Genomic DNA, 22356 nt, shown 5'->3' with positions numbered 1-22356 from the left:
TAGTGGTGCAAACATGCCAAAATTCTTCCTTTGGGAAATGCATATTAGTAGAAAGGCATTTAAAATCAGATTACCAGCTTGCACTCCCATCTCTCCAAAATGCGTTTAATGTGCTAACAGTAAAACTAGGTTTTACTTATTGATAGAGACTTTTATTAAATTCTAAATAACTTCTCTTGGATTAGCAGTGACTTTTTCATTTAGGCTGCATTTTTTTACTCTGAAAATATAATTAACAATTCTTTACTAATAATATAATATCTGATTATGTGATTACTCAAGTTCAATAATTGACATTTTGCTTAATGGCTGCCAGAATGCTCTCAGTGAAGAGTAAAGAGGTAGCTTCAACTAACATAACGATCAAGAAACATTTATGAAATGCTTACTATGTATCAGAAACTAGGCACACACCATAAAAATGAAATTACTCTGTCCTCATGAAGCTTATAATCTATAAGAGAGACACATCATACTCATAAATAAATAAATATGGAATGAATGCAAAAAAATATAGAGGGGCATGACTAACATTGAACTTGGAGTTAGGAAGACCGAAGTTCAAATCTTACCTTAGACTCCTACTTTGCTATATGACGGTAGGCAAGACACATAACCTCTATCTACCTCATATTCTTCCATTGTCAAATAGGGATAATAGCCTATACCTCCCTAATCAATAGATATTTAGAACACTTTTTCATATGCCTATATATTGTTTTGATTTCTTCATCTGAAAACTTTTCACTTTATCAATTGGGGAATGACTTGTATTCTTATAACTCTACCTCAGTACACTACATATTTCAGAAATGAGGTCTTTATCAGAGAATTTGCTGTAAGATTGTTCCCAGCTTTCTGCTTCCTTTCTAATCTTGGTTGCTTTGGTTTTTTGTATCAAAGTTTTTGTATGAAAGATAATAAAAATTATCTATTTTGCATTTTTAATGTTCTCAATCACTTCTTTGGTCATGAATTTTTCCCCTTCCCAAAGATCTAACAAGTAGACTTGTTCTTCTAATTTGCTTATGACTTAGTTTCTTTCTTGTTTATTTTTTAGTAACCAATTTTTGTTGACTATTTCTTCCAGTAACTCATTTAAATTCCCCTTTAAAAACTCAAATGCTCTGCCACTTGGTTCATATTTATTTAGTTGTCTATGGTACCCTTTACAAAATATAGTTTCCTCGTTCATCTCTTCTAATTAGGTTTATTTTTGCTTTCATTTTGTCTGAAATCAGAATTGGTATACCTTCTTTTTTTTCCCTTCAACTGAAACATAACAGATTCTTCTCCAATCCTTTATTTTTACTCTGTGGGTGTCTCTCCACTTCAAGAGTATTTCTTGTAAACAACATGATTCTCTTTGCTATGTGCTCTCATTTTGTGACAGTTTATCCCATTCACATTCATTGTCATGATTACTACTTGTATTTCCCACCATCCCATTCTTTCTTCTGTTTGTACTCTCTCCTTTCACCCTTTTCCTCCTCACTTGTGTTTTGATTCTGTCTAACATCTCCCTTAATCAACCTTCCCTTCTGTCAGTCCCCACCTCCCCCTATACTCAATTTTCTTCCCTCCTGCTTCCCTGTTGGGAAGATAGATTTCTATATTTAACTGATTATTTTTATTATTCCCTCTTTGAACCAATACAGATGAAAGTAGGCTTCAAGCAATACTTATCATTCAGCATTCCATTTTTCCCTTTCATTGTTGATAGGTCTTTCACATCTCTTCATATGAAATAATTTCCACCATTTTACTTTTTCCTTCCTTCTGCACCCACTGTACTCCTCTTTCTCATCCTTTATTTTTAATGTCATTCCCTCCGATTCACCTTATATTCACATTCTCTGCATATGTATATTTCTTTTAGCTGTACTTTTTTAGTGATAATTTTCAGAATTATAAGTATCATCTTTCCATGTGCAGATATAAGCAGTTTAACTCTATAGAATTCCTTATATTTTCTTTTTTCCATTTTACCTATTAATGCTTTACTGAGAGTTGATATGGAAGACAAATTTTTATTTAGTTCTGGTCTTCTCCTTATGAAAGTTTGAAATCTTTCTATTTCGTTGAATAGCCATTTTTTCCTTTGATGTATTATGCTTAATTTCTCCAGCTGAATGATTTTTAATGTAGTCCTAGCTTCTTTGGCTTCTACAACATCAGGTTCCATGACTTCCAGTCCTTTAATATTGTAGCTGTCAAGTACTGTGTAATCCTAATTGTAATTTATTTGAATTACTTCTTTTGGCCACTTGTAGAATTTTTCCCTGACCTAACAGTTCTGGCTATAATGTTCCTTAGAGTTTTTATTTGGGGATCTCCTGAGATGATCAGTGAATTCTGCCAATGCTTATTTTGTCCTCTGCTTCTAGGACATCAGGACAATCTTCTTGATAATTTCTTGAAAGAAGCTATCCAGATCCTCCTTTTGATTATGTCTTTAATACTGTCTCTCCAGATCAGTTGGGTTTTTGTTTTTTTTCCATGAAGTACTTTACATTTTCTTTCATTTTTTCATTCTTTTGAATTTGATTGATTCTTAATGTCTCACAGAATAACTTGCTCAATTCTGACTTTGAAGATGTTGTTTACCTCAATTAGCTTTTGTACTTTCTTTTCCATTGGCCAATTGTACTCTTTAAGGAGTTGATTTTTTTCAGTGGATTTTTGCATGTCCTTTTCCTGTTTGGCTAATTCAACTTTTTTAAGCCATTGATTTTTTTTTCATAATTCTCTTACATCATTCTCATTTCTTTTACCTTTCTTATAGATTTTAAGCTCCTTTTTGAGTTTTTTCTATGATTTCTTTCTTTCTGGATTTGAGACCACTTCCCATTTTTCTTTGGGTTTGCTCATAGAATTTTGACTTTGCTGTACTTTTCTGAGTTTGTGTCTTGATCTTCCTTATCACCATAATAACTTTCTACTGTCAAATTTCTTTTCCTTTTTCCTTGTTTTTTGCTCAACATTTTTTTACTGAGGCAACTGGGGTTAAGTGACTTGCCAGGGTCACACAACTAGGAAGTGTTAAGTGCCTGAGGTCAGATTTGAACTCAGGTCCTCCTGACTTCAGGGCTGGTGCTCTATCCAGTGTGCCACTAACTGCCTCCTTGCTCACCATTTTTTTAAAAATTGGCCTTTTCCCTTTCTTTTTAAATTTGACTTTGTTCTCAGGGTTCTCAGGCTTCTTGTGTCAGTAGCTGCAGGCCCTGGCTATTTAACTGGTGCTGCTTTAATATTACACTGAGACCCACAGGGAACCCTAATGCTGTGCTAAGAAGGCATAATGGGTGCTGCTGAAGGCTGTAGGGGTCTGGAAGCTTACCTGGTGCTGAGCTGGGATTCTAGTGGTGGTGACTGACATGCATTGAAGCCAGAGGGGATGTTTCTATTTTTCCCTGAGGGTATACTGAAGTTCTTGATGGTCTGGTCTCTGTAGGATGCCTGCCTGCCTGGGGCTACACCCAAGCATGTGATGGTTTAACTGGAAATTGCTGATTCTCAAGGCTATGCCAGAATACATGGTGGAGTGGGGAGTCTTGGTGTTAGTATTTGCCTGCCAGGGCTCAGAATCTCCTGCTAGTTTGCTGAGGTGGGGCTCATCTTCCTGAGCCCCCTCTTACCTGAGTGAGACAGACTTCTGCTGATCCTCCAAGTTTCCTGGGCTAACAGATTGTTTCACCCTCTCTCCTTGCTGTTTCCATCTCCTCCAGAATCTGTCTTGTGGTTGCACAGAGGTGAATATTGGAGAGTTACAATAACTGCTTATTCCACTATCTAACCTTCTGGAAGTCCCCATTTGGTGTTTTCCTGAGAAAGATATTAGAGTGGTTTGCCATTTCCTTCAACTATTTTACAGATGAGGAACCTGAGGCAAATAGAGTTAAGAGTCACATAGCTAGTAAGTGTAGGAGCCAAGTTTGACCTTAGGTCTTTCTTGACTCCAGAGTATTTCATCCATTGACTACCTAGCTGTGAACATCGTCAGTGCTTAAGAAATGGTTGATTCAATGCTTACAGCAGGTATACCATACCAAGGACAATACCATACTATATCAAGACCATAGAAGGAAGAAGCCAAATACTGTCAAAAGCAGTTTTGTGGACATATTGCTCAGCACAGAATTAAGGGAAACACTGCCAAGTGCTAATATTATTGATAAACAACAATAATAATTAACATTTATAAACCTACTCTATGCTAAGCCCTTTACAAAAATTATGTCATTTAATTCTTATGACAACCCTGGCAGATAAGTGCTATTATCCCCATTTTTCGAAAGAGCAAACTGAGGCAAACAAGTTAAGTGATTTGCCTAGGATCACACAGCTATAGTAAGTATCTAAATATGGATTTGAACTTATCTCTTTCTAAATGCAAATCTGACAATCTATCCACTGAGCTATCTAGCTGCCCCACTCTGTAAATATAAAGCAATTGGAATGAAGATAATGGGCATAATTGGAGTTTGATTTTCAAACTTCATTTAGTCTTACCACAAATTGAACACAGCAGGAGACCTTGAGAGAGAACATGACCTTGCTTGCCTATGCTACTATTTAGCCAATCTCATTCTTGACAGCAGTGAGAAAGGGACAAGATATAATATCCATTAGAACAGTCACTTCAAAGAGCTATAATTCTATCAGTGATTAAATTCAAAAAACCCATTTGTTAAGTGTCTGCTGTATGCAAGGCATTGACTTGAGTACAGAAGATACAAAGGCAAAAATAAGAGCTTATATTCTATTAGGGGTTATGACCCAAGCACATATGAGTTCTAATTACAAAGTAATTTGAGGAGGGACTATGTATCAACAAGCTGTGAGGGGTCGATTTTGAAAATCTTCACTAAAGATTAAAAGAGCTTCCTTCAAGGACAATTAGAAGCAGCAATGAAGAGCATAGATTTGAGGTATAGAGGTGGAGAAGGAAGTAAATTGAACACATATATGGAGATAGAAAATGGAACACTGAATTTGGAAAATAGAAAGTAGTCCATCTTAATAGAAAACATCAGTGCTAGAATGGGAGAAATAAAAAATTAAATTATAAAATAGATTGGAGCCAGTCTTGTGACTTATATCTTCTTTTACATTAAATATTTTTTAAGCAGAGGAGAAATGTCAGCAGCTCTGAGTCTTGGAATAATTAATTTAGTAGTTTTGTGAAGGGTATGAAATCTGAACTAAAGATACCCTAAATGAGCAATAATGAAGATCTGTTTTAGGATGGAAGCCATGTGAGTAGAAAGAAGGAACAGATTGGAGAAAATGTTGAAGAACCTAGGCAACTTATGGGAAACAAGATTTGAGGCAGGGAAAGGAAGAAAGGAGAGAGAAGAGTTGAGGACATTCTTTCAGGTTATGCCTCGGAAAATGACGGTACCCTTATCAAAGAAAAAGGGAAGTTTGGAGGATTTAACAAGGAAGAAAATGAGCTCCATTTTGGATATGTTGCATTTGAGATGTCAATAAAACATCCAGATGGAGATGATTGTTTTGGGTCACTGATCAAAATATCTAGGAAACTCTTTGGCAATTGTTTTCAAAGCCTGTTTACAAGCTTAAACATAATTAACATGAAACTATTCCCCATTTTTTTTAATCTGCAGTTCAAGAATGTGGAAATTCTCACAGTCAATCTTTCCATTTGGCCCCATCACACTTTGTTCTTTGCCTTGGGAAAGACCATTAGAGGCAGGAGGGTCAACAGAAGAGTCTCATGTTTATGTAACTCCCTGTGAAGGAGAGTCTCATTCCTCAGTGCATCTTAGCTCTGTGAGGTTGTTGCCATGGCAATCTTTGAGGGAACTTGACTCACTAGACCCTGTACAGCTGAATGTGGTAGTGTATACTCTGTTTCCTTTTAAAGAACACATGATCTTGTCTAGTATTTATGTTTTGTCAAAACAGAGAAAGGGGGAAGAAAACCCTGGCTTCTATTTTATAAAGGAAGAAGGAATACTTGACCCCCTCCAAGAAAAATGTATAAGTTGTTTTCATTATTGTCAGTTCTGAATACTGACTTTGATTTTATACTTGTCACATAGGTACTCTCCCTCATTGAACACAGAGCAATCTGTGTTTGCTCTTAAAAAAAAAAAAAAAATCCTGAATAAGCAGCCTTGTCACAGATACTAGCTTCACAACTACTTATTGTTTCACTGCTCCACATAAATGAATGACAAAGGCTATAGATAAACAAACCAAAAAATGAAAAAAAGTCCTAGTAAAGAGATGTTAATCAAGAGAGTTTGTAATTCAATTATACTCAACAGTGTTTCTTAAACACATACTAGCAAACAATATGATGGTATAGTAGGGACAGAGAAGGCTTCAAAGTTATAAAGACCTGATCATAGCTTACCTCTTAAACAAACATTGGTTGTGAGACTCTGGTTAAGCATTTAGTGCTCTAGCCAACTCTCTAAACCTATAGATTGCCAACCCGCTTTGCTAAATTATTTCCTTTAACTGAGGGCTCCTTCTATCAGAGAAAACATAGATCTAGGCCCCTGTTCTATCTCTTCAATGTTCCAGGAAATGTGCTAAGCATTGGGGATATAAAAACCACATCTCTCTCCATAAAGATTTTTTGAGCTTCAGTAGCCTTATCTATAAAATAAAGAAAAATAAAAATTATGGACACAAAGAATAATGCAATAAATAAGAAAATATGAGTATCCATACATACACACACACATACCTTTTTGTTACACCTTTTTAGGGGATAAGTTTCATTGATGTCTTTTTTAATATCAGTTGACAACATTTCATAAGAAGTTTTCTTCAGATAATTTCTGTTTCCTTTTCCAAATCTTGCAAAGTTCTCATTTCCTTTCCTCATTTTTCTTCTAATTCACTTTTAAGATCCTTTTTGAGGATACAAATAGATAATTTTCAGATGAAGAAATTAAAACCATTTTAGTCATGAAAAGGTGCTCTAATCACTATTGATCAGAGAAATGCAAATTAAGACAAATCTGAAATGCCACTACACACCTGTCAGATTGGCTAAGATGACAGAAAAGATAATGACGAATATTGGAGGGAATGTAGGAGAACTGGTACACTAATATGTTGTTGGTGGAACTATGAATGGATACAACCATTCTGGAGAGCAATTTGAAAGTATGCTCAAAAAGTTATCAACCTATACACACCCTTTGATCCAGCAGTGTTTCTATTGGGCCTAAATCCAAAAGAGATCTTAAAGGAAGGAAAGGGACTCTCATGTGCAAAAAATATTTGTGGTAGCACTTTTCATAGTAGCAAGAAATTGGAAACTGAGTGGATGCCTATCAGTTAGAGAATGGCTGAATAAGTTATGGTATATGAATATTATGAAATATTATTGTCCTATAAGAAACGATCAGGAGAATGATTTTAGAGAGGCCTGAAGAGATTCACATGAACTGATGCTGAGTGAAATGAGCAGAACCAGGAAATCATTGTACACAACATCATCAATATTATATGATGATCAATTCTGATGAATGTGACTCTTTCCAACAATGCCATGATTCAAGACAGTTCCAATGATCTTGTGATGAAGAGAACCATCTATAGGATATGGGAACTGAATGTGGATCACAACATAACATTCTCACTCTTTTTGTTGTTGTTCACTTCCATTTTGTTTTCTTACTCATTTACTTTCCTTTTTGATCTGATTTTTCTTATACAGCAAGAGAATTGTACAAGTATATTTACACATATTGGATTTAACATATATTTTAACATGTATAACATATACTGGATTGCTTGCCATCAGGGGGAGAGGGTGGAGGGAAAAATCTGAAACACAAGGCTATGCAACGGTCAATGTTGAAAAACTATCCATGCATATGTTTTGAAAATAAAAAGATTTTTTTAAAAATATCTTTTTTGAATTATTTGAATTTCTTGTGAGATGGGGACCAATTCATATCACCTTTTGGGGCTTCATTTGGAGGTGATCTGCTTTCAGTGTCCTCAGGGTTTGAAATAGGTTCTTTTTCTCCATAAAAACTATCCCCAGCATAATACACCATGACCAAGTAGGATTTATACTAGGAATACGGGGCTGGTTCAACAATATGAAAACTATTAGCACAACTATCAATATCAATAACCAAATTTAAAAAAGTATGATTATCTCAATAGATGCAGAAAAATCATTTGATAAAATCCAATACCCATTCCTATTAAAAACACTAGAGAGTATAAGGATAAATGGACATTTCCTTAAAATAATCAGTAGAATCTATTTAAAACTATCAGCAAGTATCATATGTAATAGGGAAAAACTAGAGATATTCCCAATAAGATCAGGAGTAAAACAAGATAATCCACTATCACCATTACTATTCAATATTGTATTAGATAGAAATGTTAGTTTTGGCAATAAGAGAAGAAAAAAGAAATGAATTAGAATAGATGGTGAGGAAATCAAATTATCACTCTTTGCAGATGGTATATTTAGAAAACCCTAGGGAATTAACTAAAAAACTACTAGAAATAATCCATGACTTTAGCAAAGTTGCAGATACAAAATAAATCCACAGAAATCATCAACATTTTTATATATTACCAACAAAATCCAGCAGCAAGAGATACAAAGAGAAATTCCATTTAAAATAACTGTTGATAATATAAAATATTTGGGAGTCTACCTGCCAAGGCAAAGTCAGGAACTATATGAACATAACTACAAAATGCTTTCCATACAAATAAAATCAGATCTAATTAACTGGAAAAATATCAAATAGGCCAAGCGAATATTACCTAAATTAATCTACTTATTCAGTGCAATAACAATGAAACTCCTAAGAATTTTTTTTTTTTTTTTTTTTTTTGCTTAATTGGGGTTAAAGTGACGAGGATCACCACAGCTGGGAAGGGTTTAGTGTCTGAGACCAGATTTGAACTCAGGTCCTCCTGAGTTCAGGGCTGGTGCTCTATGCACTGTGCTGTCTGAAGATCTTAAAGGAGGGAAAGGGACCCACATGTGAAAAAATGTTTGTGTCAACCCTTTTTGTAGTGTCAAGAAACTGGAAAATGAATGGATGCCCACCAGTTGGAGAATTACTAAATAAGTTATAGTATATAAATGTCATGGAATATTATTGTTCTGTAAAAAATGATAAGCAGGATGATTTCAGAGAGTTCTGGAGAGATTTACATGAACTGATGCTAAGTGAAATGAGCAGAACCAGGAGATCATTGCACACAGCAACAACAAAATTATACAATGATCAATTCTGATGGACATGGCTCTCTTCAAAAATAAGATGATTCAGACCAGTTCCAATGATCTTGTGATGAAGAGAACTCTCTGCACCCAGAGAGAGGACTATGGGAACTGAGTGTGGTTCTCAAAACGGCAATTTCACTCTTTTTGTTGTGGTTTGCTTGCATTTTATTTTCTTTCTCATTTTTTTCCTGTTTTATTTTATTTTTCTTGTGCAGCAAAATAATTGTATGAAATATGTATACATATTGCATTTAACATATATTTCTACCATGTTTAACAACATATATTGAATTATTTGCCATGTAGGGGAGGGGATAGGGGAAAGGGAGTTTGGAAGACAAGGTTTTGAAAGGGTTAATGCTGAAAAATTATCTATGCATGTATTTTGAAAATAAAAAGATTTAATTTAAAAAAAGGTAATTTTTCTTCACTGTATCATATTCCAATATTTTCTTTTCTTTTTTTGTACTTGAAGCAGTCTTGAGAAGTGGCTGAGGTTCCAAAGTATGTGATCTGCCTTTTCTTAGCCATTTATAATCCTTTATTTTTCTTTTTTTTTCATTAAATAGTATTTTTCCCTAATTACATGTCAAGAAAAAATTTAGCATTCTTTTCTATTTTACATTTTAATAGTATTTTATTTTTCCAAATACATACAAAGATAGTTTTCAACATTCACCTTTGCAAAACCTTGTGTTCTAAATTTTTCTCTCTCTCCCTCTGTCCAAGACAGCAAGCAATACATCATAGGTTCTTCTAAATATATTTCCATATTTGTCATGCTGCATACACACAAAAAATCCAATCAAAAGGGAAAAAACACAAGAAAGGGTGAGGGAGAAACAAACAACTAAAAGACATATATATATATATATATATATATATATATATATATATATATATATATATATATATATGTCCCCCCTTTTTGGTGATCTATTTTGATATACAGACCAGTAGTGCCATCACTGGGTCAAAGAGTGAGCACAATTTGTTTGCTCTTTAGACATAGTTTCCAATTGCTCTCCAGAACAGTTGAATCAGTTCACAATTTCACTAACAATGCACTAATGTGTTCCCAGTTTACCACATTCTCTCCAACATTTTTTTTTGCCATATTTTGACAATCTGATAGGTATAAATTGCTATTTCGTCTAAATCAAAAGTGATTTAGAGTATTTTTTTCACATGCCCATAGCTTTGATTTCTTCATCTGAAAATTGCTTGTTCATATCCTTTGACCATTTATCAATTGGGGAACAACTTGTATTCTTATAAATTTGACTAAGTTCTCTTTATATCTGAGACAATTAATCTTTATCAGAAACAATTTCTGTAAAGTTTGTTTCCCAACTTTTCGCTTTCCTTCTAATCTTGGTTGCATTGGTTTATTTGTACAAAAGCTTTTCAATTTAATATAACCAAAATTATCTATTTTTCATTTTGTAATGCTCTCTATTCTGATTTGATCATGAATTTTTGGGAGACTAGTCCTTACTCTTCTAATTTGCTGATAATATTATACTTTATGTCTAAATCATCCACCCATTTTGATCTTTTCTTGGTACATGGTGTGAGATATTGATTTGCTTCCTATTGTTTTCCAAGTTTCCCAGCAATTTTTGTTAGATAATGAGTTTTTATCCCAATATCTGGGATCTTTAGGTTTAACAAACACTATTTTACTATGATCATTGACTATGTCTTGTATGCAAAATCTATTCCACTGATCCATCATTCTAATTTTTAACCAGTATCACATAATTTTGACAATTACTGCTTTATAATACAGTTAGAGATGTGGTATTGCTAGGCCATCTTGCTTTGTAATTTTTTTCATTATTTTCTTTAATATTCTTGGTCTTTTGATCTTTCAGATGAATTTTGATACTTTGTGAGTCCTATCAGATACTTTTTTGTGGTTTGATTAGTATGGCACTGAATAAATTAGTTTAGGCAAAATTATCATTTTTATTATGTTATCTTGGGCTACTCATGAGCAATTGATACTTTTCCAGTCACTTAAATCTGACTTCATTTGTGTGAAATGTTTTGTAATTGTATTCATATTGGGTTTGTCTTAGCAAATACACTCCTAGGTACTTTATTTTGTGCAGTTATTTTAAGTGGAATTTCTCTTTTTATTTCTTGCTGTTGGACTTTATTGATTATATAAAGAAATACTGATGATTTATGTGGGCCTATCTCATATCCTGCAATTTTGCTAAAGTTGTTAATTACTTCAAATAGTTTTATCTACATATACCATCATATCATTTGCAAAAAGTGATAGTTTTATTTCCTCGTTGTCTACTCTAATTCTGTCAATTTTTCTTCCCTTAATGTTATAGCTAATGTTTCTAAAATTATATTGAGTAATTCTGGTGATAATGAGCATAATTGCATTACTCCTGATCTTATCTGGAAGGCTTCTAGCTTATTCCCATTACAGATAATGCTTGCTGATGATTTTGAATAGATATTGCTTGATATTTTAATGAATGCTCCCTTTATTCTTATGGTCTCTAGTATTTGTTTTTGTTTTGTTTTTTCAGCATGTGCACTTTTATTTGAATTGGTCTTAAGTCAGTGTACAGGTAAAGCTCCCTCCTCTCCTTCAAGTACTGATATCAATTCTAGCTCATGGGTAGACTATAAAATCTTCATTCACATCTATGTTGGGGCTAGGGAGGGAATACAAAGGGCCATTCTTTATAGCACTGACAATTTTTAATAATGTAAAAGTATTAAGGAAAAAATATTTTTAAAGGATTATGTAATTTACATGTAAAACAATACTCCCTCCTCTCCTCCTTCCATGTATGGATTTTTGTTAAGTAGCTGCTTTGCTCTATCTGTAGAGCAAGAAAGCCTTCTTAGAGGCAAGAAATTCTCTATAACAGTGTATATTATACAATATTTGGAATGACTTGTTTGAAAATGTAGAGTCCTGAAGATGCACTGTAGAACTTGGGGATGTTTGTCTCCAACATACTTAGACTGTTCATTATCTTCACCATTCCAGTTTTTAAATCCTAAATATGTGTGTGTGTATATAAATATATGTATATCTGTATGTTTAAATATATTAAAGCTATGCCAATCTCACCTCGTTTTTTGGAAGGGAGTTCAATTCTCATGTCACACCCTTTCCAAAAAACTACAACAACCAAAACACATTTAGAAGCATTTATGGTGGACAATGAAGGGTTCTTGCTGATCCACATCTGCTAGGTGGAAAGAGATGCCAGGACAGACCCTCCAATTCAGAGTGGGGCCCCCACACAAGAGGGGCAATGATTCTAATTTTCATTGGGCTAAGGACTAGGATTGTAATCTCATTCTGCTTCCTGTCAGCAATGCCTAGATACATGGTGATACCACCAAAATAAAAGTTTTGGCATATAGATCCTTATGGATGTCAACATTCATATCTGTCAACATAATTGAGTTGAAGGTAGTTTTGTGAATTCCACAGCATTTCATACCTAAGAAAAATGGCTGAAAGAAAGCTTCTGGACATCAAAACCTCTCATTGCCAATTATGATAGCCTGAGTATGAGGGAACTCATAGATTTTTTTTCCAGAGAAGAGCTAGAATAAGCAGTAGCCATGTCCTGTTTAGGGCAATGTTAATACAGCTTCTACTTGTTGTCATGCACAATTTTCTTCTCAGCTGTAGTAGTGAAACTGTTCCCTCTTGGTCAGGTTCTTCATGTGCTAGCTCATGAGATCACAGCCAGACATATCCAGACAGAGGAAAGAAAGGGGGTGTATAACCTTCATATATTGGCTCAATGTCCACCACACCATAACTGGAGTTTATTACAATATCAGTGGTATAACCAGGGCATATAGGGACAGCACAACCTAGATGGCAATGTACATGGCTGGAGTGTTGAAAGTCTCGAACATAATCTGAGTAATTTTTTTTCTCTGTTGGCTTTGCAAATCAGTGGGGGGCTTTTGTGAGTAGCACAGAGTGTTTGTCAGGGGCCACACAGAGCTCATTGTAGAAATTATGATGCTAAATCTTCTCCATGTCATCCCAGCTGGTGGCAATACCATGTTCAATGGGGGACTTTAGGATCAGAACATCTTTCTGGCTCTAAGCTTCATCCTCCACATAGCTGTCATTCTGGCCCATGCCCATCATCAGTATCAGTATGGGGCTTCTAACAATGGAAACAAAGACAAGGCAAGGTTTGCCATCCAAGAGCTATTGTCAACAAGAACAGCAAAAATCATCATCCATGGCAAAACTTTGAAGTGGCAACTTTAAACCCTTAAAAAAAAGAGAAGATGCGCTGGGAAGGCAAGTGCACTCTGGGTGGAAGTTTCCAGTTCTCTAATGTTTTTAATAAGAACAGGTCCTGTATTTTATCAAAAGCTTTTTCACCATCTATTGAAATAACCAATCATATGATTTCTATTATTTTTGTCATTGATGTGGTCAATTATGTTGACAAATTTTCCTAATATTGAACCACCCCAGAATTCCTAGTATAAATATCACCTGGCTATAGTGTATAATCCTTGTGATAACCCTTGCTAGTAATTCTTGCTAGTATTTTGTTCAAAATTTTTGCATCAATATTCATTAGGGAAGTTGGTCGATAATGTTATTTCTCTGTTTTAGCTCTTCTTGGTTTAGGTATCAGCACCATGTATTACAAAAGGAATTTAGTAGTAATACTTCTTTGTCTATTTCTCTAAATAGTATGTAGTGCTGGAAGAAATTTTTTTTAAATGCTTGGTAGAATTCACTTGAATTCATCTGGCCCTGGGATTTTTTCCTAGGGAGGTCATTAATGGCTTGTTCAATTTCTTTTTGTAAGATTGGATTTTTTAGGATTTGTTTTATCTGACATTGTCAGATTTATTAGCATATAATTGGAAAAAATATTTCCTAATCATTGCTTTAATTTCTCTTCATGGTAGTGATTTCAACCTTTTCATTTTTGAAACTGGATATTTGGTTTTCTTCTATCTTTCTTTTAATCAAATTAATCAAAAGCGTATTTCTCTTATTGGATTTGTTTTTCACAATTTACTGGTCTACGAAAGCTGAGCTGGGGTCCTATTGGTGGTGACTAGCATGTACTGAGGCCAGGCAGGGAGTGTAAAAGGTCATATTTTCTTTTACCCAAGAACACTGAGATGCATTTCCACAAGACTATACTAATAAAAATGTTTTTTAATTTTTTAAAAAATATGAACTTCTTTTTATGATCCATATTTCATTCTATCAAGTAGTTTTGTAGTTACTTGTCAACCAATATAGTATCAAATCCTTGAAGAAAGTATAAATACTGAATAAACATCATTTTATAATAAACTTATTTATTATAATACAACAGTTCATTTAAAATTTTAACAGCATTTTAAACACATAAAAATCTTGTTCCACTAGTGCAAAAAATAAGTGAACTGTCTTCTTAATGAAATAACCAGACTGATTCTGTGTTTTTTAAATGGATCCATTTTGCAGTTAATTGATTTTTGTCCTACAACTGCCTAAGTCATGATTCTTTGTCTCTGAACTTAGTTCAGAAATTCTGTTGCTTTGTAATGAGTTAAGTTTAGAAATCCAATTCTCCTGTCAATCACGGTTTTATTTTTATGTCAAGAAAACATATAATTCTTAAAGGAGGCAGGTGGAGACCAGAGAGTCTGGTTTAGTATACCACCAAGGTATCCTTCAAATATGTGTGCTTTGTTATACAAAGAAATCTGGTTTATCATCTCTGTCTTTGTAAATGCAGCTGGACTCAAACATTTCTTAGTCACAAGAGGAAAGGAGATGGTTCTTGGTAGTCCTCATTCCCAATTTCTATCCAGTTTTCTTCCATCTATGCTGCTAGCTCGCCTATTTTCTATAACTATAAAATAAAGATTACCCCCTTCTTTCAAAGGTTATAGCTTGCGGGGGAAGCTAAGATTATATTTATTGGATATTGAATGACAGATATATGCTTTACTAATAAATTGTGCTCAAAATTTTGTGTTTCAATCTACCTTAATTTTAACTGTGACATTAGACTAATTAAAAATAATAAGCATTTATTGTATAACTTCTATGTTTTAGATATGGTATCAGGCACCAGTGAGAGAAAAACAAAAACAAACAACATCCACCTTCAGAGTTTACATTATATTAGGAAGGAAACAGTATACATAGAAATCTAAATAAATTATTTTGGGGGGCAGGAAGTGGTGGCAAGGATGGTACTAGAAGCTGGAAGTCCTGTAGGACTTTATTTGAACCTAAGGATTCTAAGAGGCATAAATAAGTTAGGAAGTAAATTCCAGGCATGAAAGACACAGAGATGAGAGATGGAATGTTATGTATGAGAGGGTAGCAAAGATGTTTCAGTAGAATATAACGTGAATAAACAAAATTAATGTACACTATACTTATATACTTATTATGACTTTGGCTGAAGTGTGGAGGATGGAGTGGAGAGTAGAGGTCTGAAGCAGAAAAAATCAAGTAGGAGACTGTTAAAATAGTCAAGGCAGGCAAAAGGTGAAAAGTGACTGAATTGGGATAAGGGCTGTGTGAGCAGAGAGAAGGGAATAGATAGGAGATAGAATGGGAAGTCAGCAGTCTTAGATTTTATTTAGACCTGAAGGATCAGGAAGAGGGATGATTCCAAGTTGAGCAACTGTGTGACTGAAAGAATAGTATTGTCCTCAACAGAAAATAAAAATGTTAGGAAAAGGGATACGTTTGAGGGAAATGAGAATGAACTCTATTTTCAATATGGGAATTTAAGATAGCTTTGCTATTTATTTTTATATTTACATATTTATAGTTGTAAATGTTCAATGGATGATTCATAATGCTGGATAGGAAGCCCAGAGAGGGACAAAAGATGGATATGAACATTTAGGAATCACTTATGTTGAATTATTTGACTCAGTGTGCATTTTTCCCCTTCTTCCAGGTGAATTTTAGAATTTCTGGGAGAATGGAAATAACAGTTAACATAGAAATTTCCTCTGACTTCTACCCAAATGGCAGCATTTTGTACTTTCTAAGGGTAAATAAAATTAAGTGGTCCTTATTGGGGATGGAAGAGTGGTGGGAAAGAAATAACAGAAACTCTAATTCTGCATGAGCTAAAATTTATAAAGCATGAATACTATTTCTAGAGAATATAGTTACTATCAACACAACTAACTACATAAGACCTCAAGTTTTCTTACATTCTTATGTGGAATTCAATTCAACAAATATTTATTAAGGACCTACTGTAATACCAAGCATCATGCTGAGCTCACGAAATTTAAAAAAAAAAAAAATCGAGAAGACTATCAAATACCTCATGTTCTGTTGGGAAACAGGGAAGGCTCATGGAGGATAGGGGAAGAGGTCCACAGACAAGAACAAGGTAGGCTGTGAGAAATAAAAGTGTACCAAAGAGCTCTAGGAAATTTAAGGAAAAAGAGACATATTCTTTAAATTAAATTATGGGCAACAGATTAGCTATTACAGTATTTGACAACATTCACCTTAGGCCTTTATTCTTCTCTTAAACAGTAGAATCATGAAGACTCATCTTCTTAGGTTCAAATCTGGCTTTAGGCACTTAGTAGCAGTGTGACCTTGGGCAAATCACTTAGCTCTGTTTGCCTTAGTTTCCTCATCCGTAAAACGAGCTGGAGAAGGAAATGGCAAACACTACAGTATCTTTGCCAAGAAATCCCTAAATGCAGTAACAAAGAATCCAAATGATTGTAAAATGGCTCAATAACACCACTAATTATAGCAGTGTTATTAAATGTATTATAAAATGTTTATTACAAGGATATCAGAAATGTAGGGTACTTTTTCTTAAGCAGGCTACATATCTAAAACAAAGTAACTTACCAAATATCCTATTCCTGATGCCTTTGAAAGAGAACAAGGGCTTGTTATCATCTTTTCTCTTTTAGTATCAGTTAAGCCATTAAGATATATTTAGCATTTCAGAAGATATGATGACCTTTAGAAAAGCATCACAAATTTGAAACAAAATAGTATCTGAATTAGTGAAAAGGTCTTACTATAAGTTATATAGACAAAAGTAAAATGTGTCAAATTGTTCACTTTCACCTTAATTGCTAATGGAGGATTTCCAAATAAATGTTCATTTAAACTTTAATGAATAGCCACATACCTCTGAGTAGCAGTATCCATTCATATATAGTTTTTGTGAGTAAATATAACCAACAATTGAACATTTATCAAGTCCATATCATTCAGACAATGTTGTGCTAACTACTAGAGGTGACACAGCAATTAAATTTCTCCTTAAAAAACCAAAAACATCAGCTGGAAGACTTTATGTCATTAAACTATATCAGGCAGGGTCTATACTCAATTATATTGAGAAGAGAAATCAATGGAAAGATAGGTAATCAGGAAAGGTTTCATGAGTTAGGCTAGAAATCTTAAATAGTTCATCTTCATTAGAATAAATATTCATCCTAAATTTTGTTTAGCCTTCAAACTTGAGAAGCAAACATTTTCTTCATGGATGAAAGGCTCCAGCCAAGATCAAATCATCAAAAAATGTAATATTAATGAAATATAAATTAATATAACAGAGCTATTCAACTTTTTGGCACTAAAATAGGTATCCTATAGTGCACCTAAGTCTAAACTCTTCATTTTTGTAGTTGAAAAGTGGTGAAATGACACATTTAACCTCTCCTAGAAACTAGTTTTACTCTATAAGAAGTGTATCCACATGAATAAGTGAGATATTCCTAAAGCATGCCAATTTTTAGAAGCAAATTATATTATAAAAAGTACATGCAGCACTCTTCAAATATAAATTGATCAATGTATAAAAGATCTGTTAAATTGTTGCTAATGTGACTCAAAAAGTCATTCAACAATTTCACTTTGTGTTATATGCCAAGACACGATTCTCCCCCTCTTTCTATGAGCAAAAATATTGACTACTCCAAGAATGAAGAAAAGAACTTAAAAAAAAAAAATAATTAAGAGCAATAATACATAATCAAGATCCCAAATTATCTAGTCATTTCTCTGTTACTGATTGAAGAAATAAGTTTAGGAGGTAGTTTACTAATAAGGCATTTCAGAAATGGTTTCCTTTCATTAGCATTTTTTAAAAAATCCATTTAGAATGTAAGGATAAAACACCAGTAATCCATAAAAGACTGCCCTTGAAGCTTTTCTGAGCATTGCATGAAATTATCTAGTAGAGACAAAAGTTTCTTTAAAGAATAATAAAATATTTCTTTCATCATGACATGAGACACATGCATATCAAACAATAATAAACAAGTTTTTAAAGTTATGTTTATTAGTATCATACAGAGAAATCCTTCAGTCTACAAATCATAAAACTAATTACAAACCAGATAAAAGAGTTCAATTCCTTCAATATCAGAATACAATCACTGTGAGATCTCAATAGCAAAATCGTTAAGAAAAGGAAGCAATATATATTCTGTGAAGTGATATTTAAATATTAAAATAGCTGTAAGAAAAAAAGTAAATAAAATATACAGTAGTATCAAGTATGCAAATACAAATTCCTTCATTGTGTTCAGTCTCAAAAAGCCTAAAGAATTAACTTTGACTCCAAATTCAAAAGAAGAATGGATGAGAGAAAAGTCATTATCTGGGTTTCAAGAATGCACATTTGTAGCCTCTATATGAAAGTTGTCAAACTGTGCAAACTCAAAACTATGTGTTCCAATTGCTGCCCAACCATTTTTGGGATATAAGGGTAGCACACCTTCCCAGAGATGTGTATTATCTAGTATGACATTAACAGAAGAATCCTGTCCAAAAAAAAAAAAAAAAAAATTACTAAATTCATATTTTTTTTCCTTAATGCTATGTAAAAATTCAATTTTATTAGTATCTAACTCAGTTATATGCTTATTACTGCATTTTTATAAAAAAAAACACCTAATTTAACAAAATTTAGGCTAAAGGTTAAAATTAAAAGAAAAAAAGGTATTCAGATAACTTTCTTCTTCCAGTGCCATATGCCTGGCACATAGGAGACATTAATAAATACTAATTTATTGATTTATCATTCTTTTTCACATACATATGTACAAACACATATAATTTGATGTCAAAAAACCTACTTTAATATTTCATCAATTTAAAATATAGTTAATAATAGTTAAAACTGGAGTCAAATTTAGTAACAAATTATCATGCTTTTCAGTTACATAGGAAATTAAAAATAAATAATCAATTCATAATTTCATGTTTATGTTAATCTGTGTTTATATACTGATAATTACTATATAGTCATTGTGAACAATTCCATTTCAAAGGACCAGTAGCACATCAAGAGGCTAAAAATTAGTCTTTTATCACCAAAGACTAGGACTCACTGAAAAACTGAAAGCCTCTTAGAGGAGGATCAGTACTCTAAATATTAAGTTCTAATTACTAAGACATTTTTTCTTACACTGAGTGAAAAATCTTTCTTTAATTTTCATCCACAGCTCCTAGTCCGGCCTTTGGAGCCAAGCAAAATAAGTATAACTCTTTTTCAACAAGACAGCTATTTCAAGTATCTGAAGAATTATCATCCTCATATTTCTCCTACTCTCCTGGTTAAATAACCTCAGCATCAACCAAATTTCCTATACATGATTTTAAGAATTTACTTTGTAACCTTCCTCTGGATGTATTCAAGAATGACAATATTCTTTCTTAAATATGGCATCCAAAACTGACATAATGCTTGTTGCAGACTGATCTGGGCAGGAAATATAGCCTTGCCAACTCCCACATTCTGAAGAGCATTTATTTGTTTATTTAATGAAAAAGCATTTACGGAATGTTTTCAATAGGCCAAGCTTGTACTGGGGGGAAAAAATGAAAACAGTCCTTGTCCTTAAGAGGCTCACCTTCTACTAGAGCAAAAATACTACCCATAAGGGGCTATTGTGAGGCAGCAATGCCAATATATGTAAACCCTATTATTTGGCTAGCCTATTGGTAAAATGCCTCTTTGTACCCAGTTCAAATCCAGCCTCAGAAACTTACTAACTTGACAGGTCATTTAACCTCAGTTTCTTCATCTATAAAATGAGGGTAGTATTAATATATCCTATCTCCTAGGGCTGTTGTGAGGATTAAATAAAATAATTATAATGTATTAAGCACTGTATCTAGGGCATCCAATAAGACACAATAAGAGTTATTGTCAAAGTCACAATAGCATATTCCCTATTCTATACGCCTTTCTATGCTTCCTGGCAAGACTACTTATAAGACCCAAAGTAAGCTACTTTACATAAAAACCAACTGTGACCCAAGATCTTTGCCAACTATCTTAGATACTAATCATTTGGAACCGCCAAGTTTTTGAGCTTAAAATGACTGCCCATTCCTGAAAGTTCACTGCTATAATTAGTTTAAGTTGGGAAAATAAACCCCCAGGTAGTGCTAGTCAACTAGTATTTTTTAGTAGCCAAAAAGCAAAATTTCTGCTTTAAAAAAAGCATTAATTGTTAAATGATTCATATACGGGCCCAAAGCTATTCACCAACATTCTGGAAACAGGGCTTACTAATATACAGCAATCACCTGGTACTAACCTAACTAAATAGTTTATTCAACTTCCTATTATTTAAACCAGTGTTACTTTTCACTGGTAAAAATAATGAATCAAAGAAATAAAAAGATACTACTGACAGCTAGGTGGCACAGTAAATAAAGCACTAGGATAATATTCAATATTACTGAATATTTACTGAATAGCTCAAATCCAGCTGGAGTTCAAATACCAACTGTGTGACCCTGAAAAGGTCATTTAACTTCTTCCTCAATTTCCTAATCTGCAAAATGGGGTATAATAGCACCTACCTCTCAGAGTTACTGTGAAGAATAAATGACATCATAATTGTAAAGCACTTAGCAAAAGTGCCTGGCACATAGTACATGCTATATAAATACTACCTATCATCATCTTATGCCTCAGTTTCCCTGGTAGCAACAACCCCCTTTCCTGGCCATTAGGAAGGAAATAATTAGGGCTGAGAGCTCTGGCTACTCTAGCATTCCAAAAAGTCATAAAACTCCAGATGGCTTATCTCAGATGGTTGGACATATGTTTCTGGTCTCAGACTTATCAGAATTTATGGTCCTTTCTGGAATTCACCAGTGCTCTATCCCACCTTGCCTTTGTTTCCCTGATCACTGGAGCCCTATAAGAGTCTCTGGAATCCCTTGTTTATCGTTGGATTTTTTTAGACTAGAGTCCCATCCACCTAGCTAGGGTTGGACATGGATCCTGTTTGGCTATCAAACACTCCCTCTAATAAAATATTAACCCTCTCTAATCTCTATCGTGCCTCAGTTTCTCCAGCATTATCATCATCATCATCATCATCATCATTAGATATTACCTGAAAAGAATGTTTTAGCTGTGAGCCCTTTGAACATCATTACTTACTTTAATATTCAGAGTGAGGGTGTACCATTTCCCAGCACTAACATTAGCATGTCCTTTCGTTAATATCAACAGTCTAGCTGCAAAAGAAAATAAAGAACACAGATGGATTAATTTTTTTTTCCCCTGACAAATCATAGAAACGAGGGTCAGGTTAGGATCTTAAGAGTGATGAGGTTCAGCCCCAAATGATAAGGTTAGGGCAGCAGTTCCTAGTTTAAACACAAAGCACAAAGTACAAAACATATGTGAAGAATTCACAATGACATCTTTTTGCCAAAAGGTACTTTTATTTATAAGAAGAGGTTATGAACAAAAGGAAGTGGTAAATATGAAACAGATTCTAGAGAGCATATAGTTAGTGAGAAAATAAGTTTTTAACAATTAACAAGGAAGTTCCTCAGGGCAACTCTCACTTAACCAGGAGAAAGAGAATACAGCAGGATGTGGGAGTATACCATTAAATGCCAAGCCAAATCCAGAGAGGAGTTTAGCAGACTAAAAAGGGTTAGCAAGGGAAGGGAATGACATCATTGCTTGGCAGGCTAACTCTAAAAGGAGTTGAGCACTCTAAAAGAGTTAGCTACAAGGAGAAAGCCATCATGAGGCAGAATGCTGAGGCAGGCTAATTCCAAAAGGGATTCAACAAAGATGGCA

The 22356-nt window shown here is 33.9% G+C and overlaps 1 protein-coding gene across 2 annotated transcripts in view; it reads right to left on the bottom strand.

The window, feature by feature from the left end:
- Positions 1 to 18558: 18558 nt before the first annotated feature.
- GALC (galactosylceramidase) overlaps positions 18559 to 22356 on the bottom strand; it is a 63126-nt gene continuing 59328 nt past the window's right edge. For both annotated transcript variants that reach the window (XM_074289816.1, XM_074289817.1), the window contains exons 16-17: positions 21703 to 21779; positions 18559 to 19060 (exon numbers count right to left, since the gene is read on the bottom strand). In XM_074289816.1, coding sequence (XP_074145917.1) covers positions 18905 to 19060; positions 21703 to 21779 — 233 coding nt within the window. In that variant the 3' untranslated portion in view covers positions 18559 to 18904. The remainder of the gene's footprint in view (positions 19061 to 21702; positions 21780 to 22356) is intronic.

This window comes from Sminthopsis crassicaudata, chromosome 2 (assembly GCF_048593235.1).
Source record: "Sminthopsis crassicaudata isolate SCR6 chromosome 2, ASM4859323v1, whole genome shotgun sequence".
Taxonomy (NCBI): domain Eukaryota; kingdom Metazoa; phylum Chordata; class Mammalia; order Dasyuromorphia; family Dasyuridae; genus Sminthopsis; species Sminthopsis crassicaudata.
Note: the sequence above shows the minus strand (reverse complement) of the source record. Positions and strands in the feature narration are given on the sequence as shown.